This window comes from Ammospiza caudacuta, chromosome 12, assembly GCF_027887145.1.
Source record: "Ammospiza caudacuta isolate bAmmCau1 chromosome 12, bAmmCau1.pri, whole genome shotgun sequence".
NCBI lineage: Eukaryota > Metazoa > Chordata > Aves > Passeriformes > Passerellidae > Ammospiza > Ammospiza caudacuta.
Genome location: NC_080604.1, coordinates 19,927,509 through 19,948,144, shown reverse-complemented (window position 1 = coordinate 19,948,144; position 20,636 = coordinate 19,927,509). Strand labels below are relative to the sequence as shown.

Genomic DNA, 20,636 nt, shown 5'->3' with positions numbered 1-20,636 from the left:
TTTGATAACAACCATGTTTGTAACCCCTCCATAAATTTGTTGCCATCCACTCCCAATATATTTAATATCTCCTTAAGCTACTCTAGACTGTTCTTCATTAAAAGCAAAAAATCTCCTCTCTGAATACAGATTCAATAATCCCAAATACAGACATCAACTCCTTGCTTTCCATCTTGTTTAGTTCAGTAGCAATGGAATTTCAGAATATTCTGCTGCTGGAGGTACAAACAACACTGAGGACTTTAAGTCCCCTCAAATGCAATGAGTTTGAGACATTTTGCTTTAGAAAGTTGTATTAACCCCACTGCCCAAAGTCAACAGACATAAATGGACTCCAAAGTCAAAAACTGTGTCTGAAGTTTGACTGCATCACTCTCCTGTCCCTGCCTGAAACTCCAGCTGCCATCAGCTGCCCATCCTACCCTTTCAGCAGTTCAATAAACCTCAGCTCACTGTCCTAAAGCTTTCTGCAACTCTCCTCTGCTGAGGAAAGCTCTTCCCTAAAACAGCTGCAAGGTGGTGGAGTCTAACCCACAGAGCAGCACCCGGAACGCCACAAATTCCTCACCCAACACCAAGCCCTGGCATCAGAATTACTGTGTGGCACATTGTAACATGAAAAAGCTTTCCCAAAGAAAAAGAAATCCATAAAGCAGGATGGAAGGAAAAGAAACATGTCTTTCATGAGGAGCCCTCATAAAATACATTTACATGGCAGCCTCAGCTGCTTCCTCCCTCCCAGGAACCCTCCCAGCCTTTGCAATGTCTTGTTTTTAATGTGCCCACAGCACCAGGACTCTCCCAGCCCTGGCTGTGCCTGGAATGCTCCTCAGGATTATTTCCTATGCTGAAGACAGGACAAAAATGTTTATTCATGTTTCTCATAGCCCATTTCATCTGCCAGGAGTGTTTTCTGTACAAAAGCAGCCACCTCCTGTCACTGTGGGGCTGAGAAGGCTGTGGATGCATCCCCTGCCACATGGATTCCACCTGAGCATGGAGCTGTCAGATATTTCATAACAAAATACTGAGGGAGCTTGGAAATGCAGGATCTCATCTGAAAAAATCCACTGTGATGCCACTGAACTGCATCGCAAAACCTGCTTCAGGTTCTCACCCTGCTCCATCATGGAGCTGGGAGAGTTTCTTGTCCTTTCTCCTCCCTCTGGGAAGATTCTGCTTCTGATTTTCCTCTTCTCATTTGTATGTTTCAATCCTGAATTTAGAACCAAAATGTGTGCTCATATTCCAAGCTACAGGTGATCAAATGGATTGGTACAAACCAGTTGTTTCAGCTTGGGGACAGAGTTAAATACTGAACCTGGTTGGGCTGTGTTAAGGGCTGAACTCAATGATTTTAAGAGCTTTTTGCCAACCTTAATGATTCTTTGATTCTATCCATAAATTTCATGCCACTTCTACAAACCTGGTCTTTAATCCCTCATTTCCCTCTCTGCCCTTCCTCTGTGCTAATAAAGCACAAACTTCTAGGATCAGTAATTTTCCCTGCTTTATTTTTAAGCTTGTTTTCTATTCCAGTTCCACAGCTTTATTTTTCTACCCATCAGTATTTATCCCAAACTCTGAATGCTGCTGACATCAGATTAATGAACTCACAGCTGATCAAACCATTTCCCCTGGAGTTTTCAAACATTTGCATCAGTTGCTATTTTGCAGTAATAACCTGTGGGAGTTGATAGTTCACTGGTCTGAAATCCTACATCCAGATTTAGTTTCTGTCCTCAAAACCAGGAATTTAATTAAATTATTCCAAGAAGAAAATACCATTTTTTTCTCTGAATGTTCATTGAATAACAAACAACTCATGTTTTGCCATGTGAGCTGGTTCTTTCCCGTTTATTTTGAGGAAAGACAGTTCTCATCTTAATAATAAAAGTAAAAATTACAACAGAAATGAAGGGCTTACTTGGAACAATCAGCTCAATTTCCTCTGACATGGCAGTTCCCAGCACATTGGAGGCAAAGCAGCGATATTTCCCTTGGAAATTGTTGATGATTCCCCGGTTTTGGATCACAAAAGTTCCAGAGTTGTTAGTTGTGACTATCCTGGGGTCAGATGATAAATCAAATGGTTTTCCATCCTTAGTCCAGTTAAAGCTGAAAAAGCAAAGGATTGTTACAGTGGGCAGGCCTCAGGACAGCATTTTGGTTTAAAGGAGGGGTAAATATGGGGCCCTGAGGGTTTTAGCAAAATAAAAGGAAAAATTTGATGGAAGAGGAGAGAACTGAATGGCAGAGTGCCACTGTGCCCCTCTGCCTCGTGCTTGGGCACATCCCTCCTTCCACTCTGCTTTTCTTGGCTGTGCCATGACAGCAGAGCACAGAGCTCAGACCTAGGACAGACAGAACATCTGGGAAAGACGCACACCCACAGCACCTGCAGGCTGGCAAAAGCTGTGCCTGTCATGGAATTGCTGCTTTGGAGTGGCAAAGATCCACAACAGCTTTCCCACCCTCCACCAGGGCTGAACCAGAAGAAATTGAGATGATTCCACTGAGGTTCTCCTTGCCATAGATCCATTTGTAGTTGTGATGGTGCTGGGGGGTGATTTTGATAAATGCTGTTCCTGTGCCTGCAATTCTGGATTGAAATTTGCCTAAACTGATTTAAAATCAGACAGCTGGAAACTGCAGTAACATCAATTTAGTGGCAGATGTACCTTTCTTTTTGCTTTTAAGAGAATAAATAATTAACAACAAAACCATTGTTTTGGCACTTCAACGGTCTTGGCAAAACTGCCTTGCTCCATGATGGAGGGAATATGGGATCCTTCAGGATGGAGGGAATATGGGATCCCTGCTCCAGGAATGAGGGAATATGGGATCCCTGCTCCAGGAAATGAGGGAATATGGGATCCCTGCTCCAGGAATGAGGGAATATGGGATCCCTGCTCCAGGAAATGAGGGAATATGGGATCTGTGCTCCAGGAATGAGGGAATATGGGATCCCTGCTCCAGGAATGAGGGAATATGGGATCCATGCTCCAGGAATGAGGGAATATGGGATCCCTGCTCCAGGAAATGAGGGAATATGGGATCCCTGCTCCAGGAATGAGGGAATATGGGATCCTTGCTCCAGGAATGAGGGAATATGGGATCCATGCTCCAGGAATGAGGGAATATGGGATCCGTGCTCCAGGAAATGAGGGAATATGGGATCTGTGCTCCAGGAAATGAGGGAATATGGGATCCATGCTCCAGGAAATGAGGGAATATGGGATCCACGCTCCAGGAAATGAGGGAATATGGGATCTGTGCTCCAGGAATGAGGGAATATGGGATCTGTGCTCCAGGAATGAGGGAATATGGGATCCATGCTCCAGGAAATGAGGGAATATGGGATCCACGCTCCAGGAAATGAGGGAATATGGGATCCATGCTCCAGGAAATGAGGGAATATGGGATCCTCCATGATGGAGGGAATATGGGATCCTTGTTCCAGGATGGAAGGATTATGAGATCCCTGCTCCAGGTGAAGAGAATATGGGATCCTTTCTCCAGGATGGAGGGAATATGGGATCCCTGCTCCAGGATGGAAAGAACATGGGATCCCCTCACCTAACAGGCACTACCACATCATTTAAATATGCCAGGAAACTTTCCACTGGTGCACTGACAAACAGTGGAACAAAGGGAATTTATTATCATGCTACAAATCCCCATTCAGAGCTCAATTAAAAACTACCCAAATCGCCTTGATCTAAACAAAAGAATGCCTTTTAAAGTTTAAATTGTATTGCAAAGAAAGGAGAAGGGAAAGATTAAAGAGAAAAAATGACATTCAAACCAGCTATTAATTGAGCCCAAACACCATTCAGGGGTGAAAGCCTCAGGAGGAGTTTTTACTGGGTTATTATTACACTCTTGTTAGTCACATTTTCATTAAAAATCTTTCTTTTTTCCACACTGGTGTAAAATGCACAGAGCTTACCTTTGGATATGTATCTGAATAACTCTTTCTGTGTCTGTCTGTACCATCACCACAGCCCTGCTGAGGTTAGGCATGGACAAGGTATCTGATAAAATGCAAATTGCTGTTTGAATACACGGTTTAATGTGGTTGGGATTTTTAGGGTTGCTGTGGAACAGGCAGAGGAACAGCTGGGCCCCTCTGATTACCATGACACAGCCCATCTTTTGCAGCACAACCCAGACAAGGGTTTTTTAAAACCAGGGGGTGAATTTGGCACGTGCCAGAGAAATCAAACATCCCCCAGCAAGGAAAACCATGTTGATACCTATTCACAGGGTGAGGGGAAGTGATGGAGCAACAAAAGCTGAATGGCCTGAATGGAAAGCCAAACCTTAACCCTGCTGAGGATGATGAGCAGGTTTTTGTGCAGCAGCTCCTGACAGACACAGCAATGTTTGGCAAAGGTTAAAAGCAAACCCAGCTTCTGTTTGCTTCTCCAAGCAGTACTCACGTGGGCTGGGGGTTTCCTCTGGCTTCACATTTAATGGTGAAGTCCTCATCAAAGGGGTAGGCAACCTGGGTGTGGGATTGCTCTGTGATTGTTGGAAGCTGGGAAACTGAGCACAAAGAATTGGGTTAAAACAGAGTTGCAGACAAACTGGGATGCCCTCGAGCGGAGAGGGACAATGCAGTAATATTGCATTATTCCTGCAGAAAGTGAGCCTTGCCTTGGGAAAAGGATGATCATGGACATCACCCTCTGGCCACTGTCACTGCCTCCATGGCCAACAAAAGGCCTGGCAGAGGGACAGTGCCCACCCTTATTCCCCTCCAAACCCACCCGGTGCAGAGGGGAGCTGCGACCACACCAGAGCCAAAGGCAGAGCACGGAGCTGTGGCAAATTTATTCACAGTGAAGTCAGAAACTGGATTTAATCCAGACACAGATGCACACACATGAAGTAGCAAACTGCTGCCTCCATCCTGGATAAAATTGCCAGAAAAGCCCTGGACTGCAAGGCTGGTTTAATGCCTGCCCCAGGGTGCAGCTGCGTGGTCACGCACCAAGGCTGCACCAACTTCTGGGTCTTTCTGAGGGAATTAAAGTGTTGCAAAAGCCTGTGTAACAGAGGAAGGAGAATGTTCCCTGCAGTGGAGCTGGGATAATAGGATCACCCCATTGTTATAAACAGCCAGGAAGAGAATTAAAATGCTCTTTGTGTGCTGCTTTAAGTGCAGGGAGCTCAAAGCTGGAGTGAAAATCAGTGTCTTGTCATATGGCCTCAAAGCTGAACACTTCCAAGCCCACCAGCTCCACTGATCAGAAATAACTTTTTATGATAATATAAAATGCTTCATTACAGCTAATTAAGGGTTAGGTGGTTCCCTGGGGTAGGTTCATAAAAGCAGTGGATGCCCAGAGAGTTTCTCCTGTGCTTTACAGTCACAGCTCCACTTTGGCTTTATTGAAACACAAGGAGCTAATGCAGTTCCCTCCTGGAAAAAAAACCAAAAACCTCTACTTCTCAATGCAAATTTGGATAGTTTTACAAAAATATCCCATAAACCTGGCTTCCTCTTTGCAGCCAGGGCAATTGGCAGGCTCCAGAGTGCTAAGAGCTCATGGCAGATCCACAGGATGCCCTGAAACTGGCCCATGTCCTACTCTGAGACCCTGAAATGAGCCTAAATTTATTCTTCCTTAAGTTCACTTCTTTATTTTTCCCCACCATAACTAATAAATCCTAATACTGTTGAGTTTTGCTTTTTGGGACTTTTTTTTTGTTTTTTGCAACCAAAATAACAAAGTAAAATGCAGTTTTTAACCCTTCTGTCCATTTATGACTGAAAAATGCAAAGCTGGGGAGGTCTGGGCTGTACTCCAGGAAGAGGGGTCCTCTGGCTTTCCTTGGATTGCTCCCCATGAGCCTCATGCCATATTTTACACATGTCCTGGAAGCTCATGATCCATGTAAAACAAGCAGTTTGAATTCATCCCAGCCGGTGAGGGACGCAGGAGCTGCTCCCCAGGGCAGGGCACAGAGTGTGAAATCCTCCTCTGGGGACCAACACTGGCCCTGAGACATCCACCTGCTCCTTCCCCAGGCTGGAATGGCAGCTTGCACGGCAAGGAAGGAGGGATTTATGCACATCAAACAAGCTTCAGGCGGATTCCGAGCCAAAATGAGGAATTGAAGTGAAGGACAAACCCAAACCCTCGGAGCTAAGCGTTGTGCTGGATGGCAAACACCACAGAAATATTATTAGACAACTTTACTGCTCCATTTAAGCAGGCCCAAACAGGACAGCTTAGCTTTTGATCAGAGCTGAATTTCCCAAAGGCCACATTGTGGCAAGATTAAATTCCAAATGGAACACAACTGGAAAGGAGGATTTAGTATTTTTCCTTCAGGGATAGCTGCAAAGGAATACCAAACAAAACCAACAAAGTGCACAGCAAATAACTACAACTCACCTGATAATGGTATTTCAATAGCTGCTGCCAAACTCAATACAAAGAAAAACAGGCATATGGTGATGCCTTTTGTGCTTAATAGCATCTCCATCACTCTTCTGTAAACAAGGAGTCCAAACAGAATGAGAGATACCTTATGCTTCTGCTCACTGTCACTTCAAATCAGGCACAGGGATGTGAGAGTGGGAGTCTGGCGAGGAGAACAAACAACAATATTAGCCTGCAATATCAACCTGGGTCTGACACAGTTATAAAATTAAAGCAATGCTTCAGGTTTGCAGCTAAATTGCACTAAATGGTCCATTTTCCTCTCGTCCCATCCCCTGGCTTCAGGAGCAACCTATATTTAAATTCTAACAACAAAACACATGCACAAAAGTACAGCTCTATGGTAGCACAGAAATATTTTTTTTTTTTTTTTTTTGCTGTTTGGCAATTAAAAGTAGAGATGATTTAGAATATGGTGTCTTTGTAATCATTCCAGTTCATAAATTTTTCTAATGAGAGTTATGTAAGTTGGAAAGTAATGTAACAGATCTAATGAGAGAAATTTGGTACACTAATGACCTTGTTCATAAATCTCATCAGTCTTTTATCTTTCATTTATGCTCAAAGAAGGACACAATTTCATTTAGTTCATTACTAGGAAGCAGAACATGAAACCTTTTCTTTCCTTCCCAGTCCCAGAACTGCTCTATGAGGGTTTTACACATTCCATTGGACACCCTTAGGTTCTGAATGACAAGGTGAAAATGTTGAGCAGCTGAAAAAAGGAGACAGATCCAGCTCTAAGTGAAATTCACAGAGAAGTTAAGGAGAGAATTCTGATTTAGATGAAAAATCAGAGAGGAATTGTTCCCTGGGAGGGTGGGCAGGCCCTGGCACAGGTGCCCAGAGAAGCTGGGGCTGCCCCTGATCCCTGGAAATGTCCAAGGCCAGGCTGGACACTGGGGCTTGGAGCAGCCTGGGATGGTGGAAGGTGTCCCTGCCATGGCAGGGCTGAGAGAAGATGATTTTTAAGGCCCCTTCCAACCCAAATCACTCTGGGATTCTGCAAAAGTGGGTGCACAGAGGATTCTGATCACCAGCTCCATCCACAGTCCCTGAGTGAATTATTAACCAGCACGAGCTGTGTTCACCTCTCACAGCACTAAGGGACATCAGTCCCAGGAGAATTCAGACCTCAGCTGTCAGGATAACTGTGAAAGAACAATTCTGAAGACAAGGCCACAGTGCAGCAGCCATGGATCCACCAGGCAGGCTGGGCTGGCATGGCCTGGCCATGGCTGCTCTACAAGCACAGCTCACCAGGGCAACCCAGCCCAGCTGAGCCTGCCTCACACACAGCTCTGGTATCTTTGCACACCCCACCCCGCTAATCCAGGGATCAGAAAGGCAATCCCGGGATCACAGGAGCAGTTGGCATGTGGGGACAGCAGGAGGTGGCACCATGCATGGCTGGGCTGGCCTAGCACAGCTGGGGGAGAGGCAGAGCTCAGCCCACAGCCACACCCTCCAGTCCATGGGGGTTCTCTCCTCATGGCTGCTTTTCCCTGCAAACAGAGATGTTTTCCCCCAGCACATTCCCTCTCACAGCTGGCGCTGTGGCCCTCCCTCCAGGATGAGTTCTGTTCACACCAGCCCACAGAAAGTTGCTGGAAGTTCACATCTGTGAGACCAAAACCCCCAGCTGGGGATTGCAATTGGCCAACGAGGGACGGGCGACAGACACCATAATCACATAAGCCTCATTTGTTTAGAAATGAGGCTAAAAACCAGATGTCTTTTAAGTATCTTAGGCCCAGAGTATTTGCTGATGGAAGAAGCTGACTAATCTGCTTAGTGCCCCGCTCTGCAGAAGGGCACTGGAGGGGACAGGGACAGGGGACAGGCTCAGCTGGCACCCCCAGGCCATCCTGGGTGTAAATCAGCCAGAATCAGGCAACACCAGCAGCTCTGTTCCCTCAGTTTGAGTTCTCCTGGCTCTGATTTGTGAGCAGTGGAGCTTTCCAAAGCTCAGCCTGCCCAAACCTGGGCTGTGTGACAGCAGAGGGGACACACAGGACACGCAGCAGCCACAGCCACCTGATGGCTGCTGTCACTGCAGGATGGGGCTGTCCCCTCCTCACCTGCTCCTGGCACACGCTCAGCCCCGGATCTGTGTCATGGCAGTAAAACAGATGCTCTGACAGAAAACCCTCTGGATGCAGAATTGCAATTTAGGCTCATAAAAACCTGGCCGGCCTCGCTGCCTGCAGATGGCACGTTGGTGGCAGCGAGAGCCTCCTCTCCCCCATCTGCTGACAGCTCTGGAGACAGGAGCAGGCAGGTCAGGATGGCAGCCAGAGGCAGGGGAGCTGGGATTACACAGGGTGTGCAGCTTGCTAAGGTCACAGCAAGTTTCATTTTAGATGAGTGTCACAAAGCATTGTATAAATTCAGATTAAATCCAAGAAAAAAAAAAAAAAAAAAACAAAACAAAAACTAGAGCACAGCTCGATTCCTTAACCAAACCAATTAGCTCACACCTTATTTTTTTCTTATTTTTTTAAATGAAGTGCTACAGCAGAGCAGCAACGTTCCAAGTGAGCAGGATGTCCTTCATCATGTGGCACAGCCCGACTTGCCTCTGCAGGCTGCTGTAATTAGTCGGCCTGTCTAGCACCTCACTCCTGTCCCTGGCTTGAATACTAATGCTGGGGGCTGGCAGCAGCAGCATTTGGGAGCAGGCAGCACAGGGGGACCTGCAGGGATGGACTTGTGCACACCCAGCAGGTAATTCCACCTGGGGACCTCCCTGCAGCTGCCTTGGATCTCTGTTGCTTTACTGGGAGGGGATTCCATGAGGAGCACCCCTGGGGTGATGGGAGTCAAGCAAGAGGCTCTTTGTAGAGATATTTACCTTGTGACCACCTCTGTTGGATCTCTGTTGGTTTACTGGGAAGGGATTCCATGAGGAGCACCCCTGGGGTGATGGGAGTCAAGCAAGAGGCTCTTTGTAGAGATATTTACCTTGTGACCACCTCCCAGATAAACCCACCAGATAAACCTGGTGCTCCTATGTCTGTTATCCTTGGGGGAGTGGCAGAGGCTGTGACAGGGATTATGGAATGCCAACACTTCACACATCTCCCCTGATGTGCCCCACTCCCTGCTCTGTGCCCTGCTGGTGCTCAGCCAGGTGAGGCTCATCCTCCCTGCAGAGACCTGGGCCAAGCTCTTCACCTTTTTAAGGTGACATTTAGGCAGGGCTGCCAAGCTTTGGGTGTTTGGGAGGCCTGTCATGCCTTTGGCTGTCCCAGCAGAGTTCCTGTTTAAATCCCCAACCTTCCCTCTCACCTCCAGCACCCAACACACCCCAAGCCCCTTCCTTAATGAGCAATATCCCCCAGACAGCCCATCCATCCTGCCTTCAGACACAGCCACACACCCAAACTCCAGGCAGAACAATCTCTCACTCCAACCATGATTAAACTCCAAACCCAAACTTCTCAACGTGTGCCAGCTCCCAGTAAATGAACAATTTCACTGCCTAAGTAATTTGGAGAAATGACTGAGGGAGCTGTGCAGGCACTTGGCAGCCATGGGCAGGTTTTGGTCTCGCTGGTGCCAAAGCACAGCTCTGTCCTTGGGGGAGGACAGAGCCAGGGACCCACTTGCAAAATCCTGACCTTGGGAACAGCATCAGCCCTGCTCTCCGAGCTGGGTCAGGCCCAGAGTCCTGCTTCTCACAGAATTACAGGATGGTTTGGGGTAGAAGGAGCCTTAAAAATCAGCTTCTCCCATCCCTACCATGGCAGGGACAATTTCCACTGTCCCAGGCTGCTCCAGCCCCAATGTCCAACCTGGCCTTGGGCACTGCCAGGAATCCAGGGGCAGCCACAGCTGGGAATAATTCCTGCCACCCTCCCAGGGAATAATTCCCAATTCCCAATATCCCATCCAGCCCTGCCCTCTGGCAGTGTGAAGCCATTCCTGTGTCCTGTCCCTCCATGTCCTTGTCCAAAATCCCTCTCCAGCCTTCTTACCCCTGCATGTACTGGTAAAATCGATAAAGTCTCCCCCAAGCCTTCTCCTTTTCCCCAAGAATTCCACATCCCCCTTTGCTCTCACATGGACTCACTGCAGCACCACTTGCACCAGGGATGGGGCACCACCTTGCCCAGGAAACCTTTCTTCATCACCACAAATGAGCATGGATTTCTACAACAAATGTTACATTTGCAGCCCCTCCTCTCCCTTCTTCTTCCCCCCTCCTCCTTCTCTTTCTGGCTTTCTATTTGCTTTTCTCTGCCTCAGGCTTAAGTCAAGTAATTTGAATTCACTGCAAATACTTATCTGTAGTTCCTTACCTGCAATTCATTATTTACTGTGCTGTTCAGTTAATAGTAAATACTGATTGCTCTAAGGACAGCTCATTTGTTTGTTTAATGAGCTGCCTTTAACTTACACTGAGCAAATCTTTCAAACTATCACTATTTGCAAGGAGCAATGGTGTCCCAGATTCTTTTATTACATCCCCTTGCTTCCAGAAGGATGCCATAAAAATATTGGACAACCAAACAAGAAAAAAAAGATTAAATTTCCATTTATCTCATCAACCTAGTGAAGAATTTCCCCTACATGTAATTACTGCATTAAAATTTCCCATAAATAGCAGCAGGATGACAGCCAAAATTCCCAGATTACTGGTCTGCCACTTCCAAGAGAAATTATAATGCACTACTAAATATGGCATCAACCTCAGCTCTTTGGTTCCCTCTTCAAATATTCCTTGTTTAAGTCCCGTACACACAAATCTTGAGGAAGGTAATGTTCACAGCTGAACACTGGTGAATCCCCTAGCTGAGCTTTTCATTAGCCAGAACCAAGTTTAATTTCTCAGTGACATGGATGTTACAGGACTGGTAAATATTTGTGATTAGAAATTACAGCCTCCCATGTGGCCCCAGTTATGGAACCACAGGAAAAAAATCTGGGGAAAAAACCATTTTTTTCTGGTAGGAATAAATAAAAGTTTGGTTGTTTAATGATTCCACATGGAATTGTTAATTTTAAGAGAAAGAATTTTAAACTTTCTGCATAGAAAAACACAGACCCTCAAGAAAACACTATATTTTACCTGAAGCCATGGAGAAGATTTCCAAAATTAAATAATAAAATGAAAATTATAAGTGTATAGTTTAAATAGAAGTGTGTAATATCACATAATAGAAAACTAAAAGTTTTAAAATATAATAATATATGTAAAACTAAAATAGAAGTTTTAAAACAATAACTAGTCCTTCTTCATAAGTTTAAGTAGTATTTTATAATTAAACACAAAAAGTCCACATTACAAAACATAAGTAGTTATTAAGTTAAAAGTAAAAATAAGTGTCATTTCTTAATTAAATAGTTCTTCCTTGAAAAAACCTTACAGAAATAAATACTAAACCATTTTATAGCTTGTGAATAAAATACCATAAAACTCACAAACTATAAAACTGTAATATAAATAAGAAATAATAAACATCTAAGTTCAAACACAAAATACCATCTGAAGAACTTAAGAACTTTCAATTCCAACCGCAACTCCCCCCCCCCCAAAAAAAAAAAAAAGAAAAAAATTAAAAAGAAAAATAAATCAACATTAATGTAGGGAGGAAAGATGAGTTCAGTGCTACAGAGCACAGGGGCTCCACTGCCACGAATTCCAGCAATTGGGGCATGGAAAATTCAACAGGTGAGGAAAGGAAATGTCTCCAAATGTGCTCCCAAGAGTTCCCAGAGCAGCTCCCAGCAGAGGGATGGCAGCCCTGGGAGCCAGGCAGGGAGTGCACAGAATGAATCCATCACCTCAGAGCTTTTCCACACCTCTGGCATCTCCCTACTTCACCGATTAGCTGGGAAATGTTGAGATTTCTGCTGCATTTCTGCTATAAATACTGCTCCAGCACCAGTTTTTATGCAGCTATAGATCTTTTATTCCCCCTGAAACCCCCCCAAAGTGCAGAGTCACTCAGGAGTTTGGAAAAGAGAGGGAATATTCATAAGAACCCCATTTTAGTTCAGGTGTCAATGCCACCCATTGCTTTTCCCCTAAAAGCTTTTTGACATCCCAGTGTCAGTGTGAGGATAACCTTCACTTGACTCTTCCCCAGTCACATATTCTGGGATGTTTTCAGTTCTTAAAAAAGCAGCCCATGCATATGTTGGAGGTGATTAAAATAATCACCCAAATCAGAAAGCTGCTCTTCCTTCCATGGCAAAGCATTTCCAAAGCCACTGCAGCACACAACAGGCACAGAGATATTTTTGGTTTAGATGCAATCCCACTCTCAGGAGGTTTAGTGAGAAAAGTCCATGCATTATTTATCTTACCAAGGACTTCACAAACATTATTGGACAGCACATCTAAAGGAAAAGTTTGCAGTCTAGTTACACAACTTCAACATTATTTCACAAAATTCATGTGTTTCAACTGTGATTGCAACTATTGTGCCTCCCCAATTTTGTAATCCATCAGTCTTCCAGTTTCCAAACCCCAAAACCACTCTAAAAATAGAATGAACATAATCAACCAAGAAATATGTACACAAGGCTGTAGCATAATGCAGCAGCAAAACATTCAATTCAATAAAAAGCACGATATAATTAATTCCCCATGGCCAAAGTTTTAAGGAATAAACAAGGAATTTGGGAGGCCAGCTTGCCAGGTGCTGGCTGTCTCGGAGAGCAGCTCAGCCTTGGGCTGGGCAGGGTGACAGATGGTGCTGTCCCCTGGCTGCACTGATGCTGTGTAAACCCAATTTCTGGTTCTGGAGATCTGCCCTGAGCTGAGGGGAACCAAGAGGTGCATGAGCATCTTGGAATCCAAGGATGTGACCCCAGAAAAAGGCAGCCAGCACCAGCTCCCCATTCTCACAAACACTGCCTTACCTGCTCCCAGCTGCTCCCAGCAAAATCCTGAAGTGCGATCCCCTCCAGTCTCATCAGATCACAGCCTGTGCTCTGAAAGGGCTTAAAGGAGCAATAAATGATTTCTCCTGGTCATATCTGTGCCCACATAATGGCCCAGCACCTGGGAGAGCTGATTTAATTGGTTTTGTCCATCTGGCAGCTGAAGCACCGAGCACAAGCACCACATTTCTTAGAGCTTTGCATGGATTTTATACACACAGGGATGGAGAGCTGAGGAAATGGGGTTTGTAACCTGCAAAGACACAGGAGCTCAGCTTTGCCAGCACCATCAGACCTGCTGGAACCTCAGAATGCCTCTGAACAGCACCTGCAATAAGGACTCCTAAAATCCCCAGAGTGGAAATCAATACCTGCTTTAACCCCTTCACGGCCCAAAGAATAAATAAATGTGAGCTGTGGATGGGCTGTTGCTGCTGATGGACACCTCATTAAACTTCAGTGATGACATTACTGACATGGCACTTCCCAGTAAATTGAGATAACCACGTGGTCCCTCCTTCCAGCAGGAGCACACAAACCTGCACCGAGTTCTGCCCTGATGGAAGCTCTCAAATAGGTGAGTAAAGAGCAACATGTGGATTATCTGAGGAGAACAACTGGGACATGGGACACCAGGTGACCCCACAGTGGCCCAGAGGAGAACAGAAATGCTCTGTCCTCCTGCAGCTGTCTGGGGACTTTCTGAGCCAGACCTGCTCTTTAATACCAACAAGCCTTTCCTCCATACCTTTAAGTACCTTTTTCTTTTAATTAATTGCTTCCCTGCCCATCCTCACTGCACACAAAACTGCTCCTTCTCCAGTTCATTTTTGGACTGGGTTAATTGGGCAGCAGCTCTGAGCACTGAGCCACCAGAGCAGCTCCTGTGACACAAGTTTAGGTCACTAGACACAATTTTTCCTGAGTGGGAATTAATCCATATTTTTACATTCATCTCCTTTAATCCTTCTTCCAGTTCTACTGTGGCGCCAACCTCTCTTTCAGGGGAAAATCTGGATTTAATGTAGTGTACTCGAGGTGGATGTACCACATCCTGCAGCACAAATTGCTTGTGGAGATGTTGTGCAGCCTTCTGAGAAACCCACAAGTATTTAATTAGGAAGTTGCTAAGGTATTTAGAGTGGAATTAAAAGTACCATGCTGAAATATTAGACTGTATTCCTCCACTGCACTATAAAGTGCATTTTGCATAATTCCTGTACAAGTCACCATAAAATAAGGGTCTGGCTTACATGTGCACATTTACAGATGTGAGAGCAGCCTAATCCCCCACTGTGTCTGGTTTATCCCCTCCACCTGAAGGCTTGGCCACACATCATTCCTTCTTCAACCAATGAAAACACAGAAATTACCCCAGCACGAGGAGATAACGCTGCAGCACAGGAATGCCATGACCTACAAACACACAGCGACCATCACCCTCCCTGCTGGCCACAGACCAGCCCAGATCTGAGCTTTGCAGACACACCTGAGAGCACAGCCTGCTAAAAATTCAGCTGTTGTCTGAGGCTTTTGCCATCCTGCATTTCCTGGAGATGCTGCGTCTCCTAAACGAGTTTAGCACATTTCTGGCTGAAACTGGGTTTGTATTAATTGAGATTTTCAACAGCCATTAGCATTTCAGCTCATAGGTCAAGCATGAAGCACAAAGCAAAGGACAGCAGCAGGTGGGGTGGGTGATGGGGATGAGGCAGTGGCAGCCAGGCACAAAGGGAAGGGAAGAAAAAGAAATAAAAGCAGGCTGCAGTTTGTGCTCAGATGAAACTGCCAATGACAGCCTCTGCCAAGAGAGGTGATGCAAATCCCCCAAAATTTCAACATGAATTTGCAAACGTGCCTGCTTCTTGTACTCTCATCCTGCCCCTTTCAAAACACATAATAATGGGAAAATCATGAGCTTTCTCCTGTTAATACAAACAAACATGAGTTCTAGGAGAGCAACACCTCCTTGAAGCAGCCCTGGCTCACCTGGAAAGGCTCTCCTGGAGCCCAGCACATGCCAGAGCCAGTCTGAGCCATGCCAGCTCCTGCCTGGAGCACAGCCTTGGCACACCCAGAGCCAGGAGAGCTGCACTGCCTGGGAAACGTGGGCAGGGAGGTGCCAGGCAGGGCTGTGCCAGCCTGGGGCTGGTGAGGATGTTCAGTCAGCACAAAGCTGAGGGAGAACAGCACAAAACACCCTCCAAGGGCACCACAGCCAAGGGCTCCCGGGGATTCTGCCATGGGAGGAGCCCTGCTCTCGCTCAGGTGGCACAGGAGGGGGAAAATTTACACACCCAGCCCCTGATGGGCTCCAGCCCAGGCACGGGAACCATCCCAGTGCCAGGAAAACCACCTGACAATGGCAGAAACCACTGCAGGGCACCGAGGGCTCCACTTGCTGATTCTCTGATTCTCACAGCGTGGGTTTGTGTACCCTGTGCTGCTAATGAGCAGGGGAAAAGGGGTTTAATTGCAAATAAATTACCTCTATAGCAGAAAACTACTATTATTCCCACTCAGTCCACTAAGGATCATCTTCTCCTGCTGCATCCCAGGCAGGTGAAGTCACTCACATGTACAACACTGGCAATGCTGTCAGATATCAAACCCCCTGAATCTGAGCTCCCTGCTCCATCTGTGTGACAGTGTTCACAGGGGTCTGAGGATGAGGGGAGAGATGAGGATCTGACTCCATGTTTCAGAAGGCTGATTTATTATTTTATGATATATATTATATTAAAACTATACTAAATGAGTAGAAGAAAGGATTTCATCAGAAAGCTAGCTAAGAATAGAATAGGAAAGAATGATAACAAAGGTTTGTGTCTCGGCTCTGTGTCCGAGCCAGCTGACTGTGATTGGCCATTAATTAGAAACAACCAACATGAGACCAATCACAGCTGCACCTGTTGCATCCCACAGCAGCACATAACCATTGTTTACATTTTGTTCCTGAGGCCTCTCAGCTTCTCAGGAGGAAAAATCTTAAGGAAAGGATTTTTCATAAAAGATGTCTGCGACACATCTGTGCCAGGAAAAATGCACAGAGCTCACAGAGCTTCTCTGCCTTAGGGACTCAGGAGATGCTCAGTGGATAATTCCCAAAACCTCAAGAGAAAAACCCTGGCAGGCTTCACACAAAAAAAAAATCTTAAACCCCAAGAAAAACTGACCCCAAAAGTGCAGCAAACCCCCTCTCTCAGTTTTGCCCTGCCTCTCAGCACAATGGCAGTGAAAGTCACTGGGACACTGCGTGTTCCTAATTTAAATTGCAGCCAGTGACTCGTGACCAGGGACAGTTTCACAGCAGGCAGGCTCTGTGCTCTCTGCCTGCCTCTGATTCTCCTCCTCCTGTGTAATAACAGAGATTAGCTCTTGCAGCTTCCTGGAGCATCTCCCCACACTTGCTTCTCCTGATAAGTCAAGGCCATTAAGCTTCCAACATTTTCTGCGTTGCCAGAGGTACAAGGGATTACTTAGAAAAGAAAAAAAATGAGTGAAATGTAGTGATTTCTCAGAGACACTGCATGGGAGCGTTTAAAGGTGCAAGTGGAACACCACCCACATCACTCTGAGATCCTGATGTGCCTGTGTGGACAGCCAGCAGCACCTCTCACTTCGGGAATCCTGCTCTGATTCTACAAGTGGATCCTTTGGGACTCACATGGCAGTAGCACCACAGGAATTGATTTATGGCAATAATTTTAGGGTTTGGCCCAGTTTGTACATTAGGAATCTGAGTAGCTAGGCAAACAGGATGGCATTAGAGATTCATGGATAATTCATCTGATTCTGCACTTCCTGCTTTCCCTGTTTTCACCTGGAATCTCCAACAATTTCCTTTTTCCACAAAGAACTTCACAGCTCAACAAAACCCCCAAAAACACACATTGAGCCAACCCAGCCCAGACACTCTTGGTTCACCTGCACTTTTTAGGCGCTCGTTTTTAGAGGCTCATGAGGAAGATGGGACAAATTTTCCTCAGGATTTCCAGGGAGGAAAGAGCTCAGAATCATACCAGGAGTGCCTGAGACATTCTCCTAAGCAGCATAATGCTGCCATTTATCTGGTCATCATTTTCTTCCTACAGCTCCTGTTAATGGAAATGTTTTTTGGCAAAGCTTTCAGGGAAATCAAGTTGTTGATAAGGTGAGGATTATTTCTGAGCACAGCAGCAATTTTCTGCACTTGCTCTGGTAGTTTTACCATTGTAAGGGAAAAGCATCATTCAAAACACTCCAAACCCCAATGATTTTCTAGCTGCAACAGTTGCTTTTCTCCATTAATACCTTTTCTTTTTTCCAAGGCACTAAATCAAAACATCCATCAAGCACACTGAAGACAGCTGGCTGACAATATATTGAATATATCTGCTGTAGCTGTGAAAGAAAGGGAAGAGACTCTGTAATTCTGCTTTTCTCTCCTTGGGATCCACATTCATCATCCCTTTCAGCGCTGGCAGGGTGCAGAGCAGCAGCTGTCAGTGCCTTCAGGTGATCACAGGAGAGGTTCCATCAGGCACACCACAAGCCCAGGGTGTGTTTTAAGGCACAGTTGGTTTTTAGAGCTACAATTTGACTCCAGCTAGGTGTCTGAGCAGAAAACAATGAGGAAGCAACACAGGCAGCAAAACACACTGTTCAAACAGCCTGAAAGCCTTGGAAAAACAGGATTGCTTGGGAAAAATATGATTTACCTGTTTACCCAGAACCCAGGTTAAAATGTTTTGAAGGAAATTGAGCAAAACTAAATCTATTCCCTCAGCTCCTGAGGGGTTGGTAAAGTATCTTCCAAGAACACACAGGAAGGTTTAGAAACAACCCAGAGGAAATCCCACTAACTAGAGGGAAATTTAGATGCCTGCTTTTCCTTTAATTTGGTTTTTGCTTTCCTTGGCTACACCAAAATCCACTCACCTAAATCCCATCACCAAATAAGAAATCTTTGTTTCAAAAGCTGGAGATGCTGCTCGTTCCCCATGACGTTACTTTCTGAACACTGAGCATAAACCAATTATCATCCCCCAGTTTTGGAAAAAAGCTCCATTCCACCTTGCTGGGAATTAAAGTAAATAAAATCAAATTAGAAATACAGCAAGTAAATATCAGGTGTGGGAAGTTCTGCATGAACAATTAAAATCTGCTGAAATTATGTGAAACTGCAAGGGGAAGCTTCAAGTTGAATGTCAAACAGGCAGCACCAGGATTTCAGTGCCCATTCCATCCACAACACCAAGTTCTTCAGAACAAGGGTGGCTTTAACCCCAGCCCACCTGCAGAATCAATGATTTGCACAGTGGGAGAAGTGCTCTCCATGCCACATGCATGAAAACTGCATCACAGACTTTACCTACAGCATCACAGACATTGCTCTGCCTTCTTCTTAAAAAAAAAATTAAAGAAATTGTCAATAAATTGTCAAATTGTTTGTATCTCATTTGTGTCACATCATGCATAAACTTAATGCCCTCTAATAATTATCTCACAAAAACTAATTATGTTCCTTATAAAGACAAACCAGAAAGTGGCTAAAAAACCCCTAAAAATATCACAGAGAGCAGTCAGTTAGGCACAAGTGTGGATATATATATATATATATACATTTGTGTCTGAAATTCCTCTGACTGAACTTCTGCTCCTTCCCTGCAGCCCTGAGCCTGGAAATGCCCCCAGATCATGGCACAGACTGATGGATTCACCCCTCATGGATCTGGGCATTTCAAAAGTTCTCCTGGCACAGACCATGCATGGACACCTCACACCCTTCATCCTGCCCAGCTCAACTACTTGGTCAGAAAACATTCATTATGGAGCTGAGCTGCAGCTGGGAGCTGTGGGATGCTCTGAGGTGCTCCCAAAATTGGGATTATGTTATTATAAATAACATTTCATGGTTAATAAATGGTATGAAGCCTTTAGAAGTCCAGGAAACAACATGGCAGATGCAGAAGGTGTGAAGGGAACTCATCAGAGCGCTGGTATTAAATACAGAAAATTCCCCATGGCTGGGGCAGGGAGGGCACAAGACAGGTTTTTCTAAGGAGCTGTAAAACCTCTGAGTTTCAAATGAAATCCATTAATTGCTATGAATTTATAAGGTTAAAATTATCTGGAAAAGTCATGCATGTATAAATCCAGAATCTCAGATGATGATGCTTCCTGCTTTCCTCCTTATTCCAAGATAATCTGGTGTTGTTTATGCCCTGCTGCAGTGGAGACACACAGATATCTCTCCTTTAGTTTTCTGAGGCTGGAAAAGAACTGATTCTGTACCTACCAAACTCTGATTTATTCTACATGGCAGAAAAGCCTTCCTCATGAGACCCTGTACATCTCAAACACAGCAGCAGGTGATGCATTGGCTTTCTTGACATTCTCCTCTGTAAAACTCCCAGAGCTTGAAGCATCTTGTTTTTCCAGACAGGCAGAGCAGGAGCTCATAGGCACTGAAGAACCAAAATGCAGAAATGAAACCCACTCCTGCAATTACAGCACAAGCCCTCAGAGCTTTCCCCTCCACTCTGCTTTTCCTCCCTTTATTTAGCTGAAGTTATTTAGAGGACAGATCTCTGTTTAAGCAGCTGCTGCCACAGCTAGTTGGCCCAAGCAGTTTTTTTTAATTAAATATTTGCTGCTGTGAGAGTTTTCTCTCCCCTCCCTGCTCTCCTTGTGGACAACATTTGTTCTTGCAAAGATAAGAGGAATCAGCCTCCGAGGCCTCCTGCACTCCAAGCCCCTGCAATGGTGTGAAATCCTCACTAAAATTAATTTTTATGATAGGCATCACGACATTTTCCTATCAAGGACAACCATCAACAATGAGGAAAAGAAATAAAGCTTGCTGGGATTTAATAATGATTATTAAATGATGTCATTTACATAATTAGACCTTAGCACTAACTATGGCATATCTCCTTTATGGCATGGTAAATTGGCAGAGCACTTCATAAAGAGATTTTTGGGTTTTTTCCCCTTCTCTCCCACCAATTACAGAGGAGTAGATCAGGTAAATGATATCACAGCCCATACTAAGCAGGTTTACACAGAGGCAGGAAATGGAGGTGACTTTCATGACGTGAATGAGAGAATTCTTGAGAAATACGGATTTCAAACAGGTTTCTTACACATTTGCTGCTCTCAGAATTTCTTCCTAGTCAGCAGACAGCTCCAGCAATGCCTCTGGGATGTTTTTTGGTATTTCCCAAGCAGGATCAGGGAAGCATTGGGTTTACTCTGCCATAGGTGTGCACAGAATGTTCCCTCTGCTCCTCCCAGCAGGTA

The 20,636-nt window shown here is 45.2% G+C and overlaps 1 protein-coding gene across 1 annotated transcript in view; it reads right to left on the bottom strand.

Moving 5' to 3' along the window:
- Window positions 1–20,636, bottom strand: part of CHL1 (cell adhesion molecule L1 like) — a 130,024-nt gene that overhangs the window by 52,461 nt on the left and 56,927 nt on the right. Inside the window, exons 3-5 of the mRNA XM_058813025.1 lie at window positions 6,411–6,600; window positions 4,446–4,551; window positions 1,928–2,118 (exon numbers count right to left, since the gene is read on the bottom strand). Coding sequence (XP_058669008.1) covers window positions 1,928–2,118; window positions 4,446–4,551; window positions 6,411–6,501 — 388 coding nt within the window. The 5' untranslated portion in view covers window positions 6,502–6,600. The remainder of the gene's footprint in view (window positions 1–1,927; window positions 2,119–4,445; window positions 4,552–6,410; window positions 6,601–20,636) is intronic.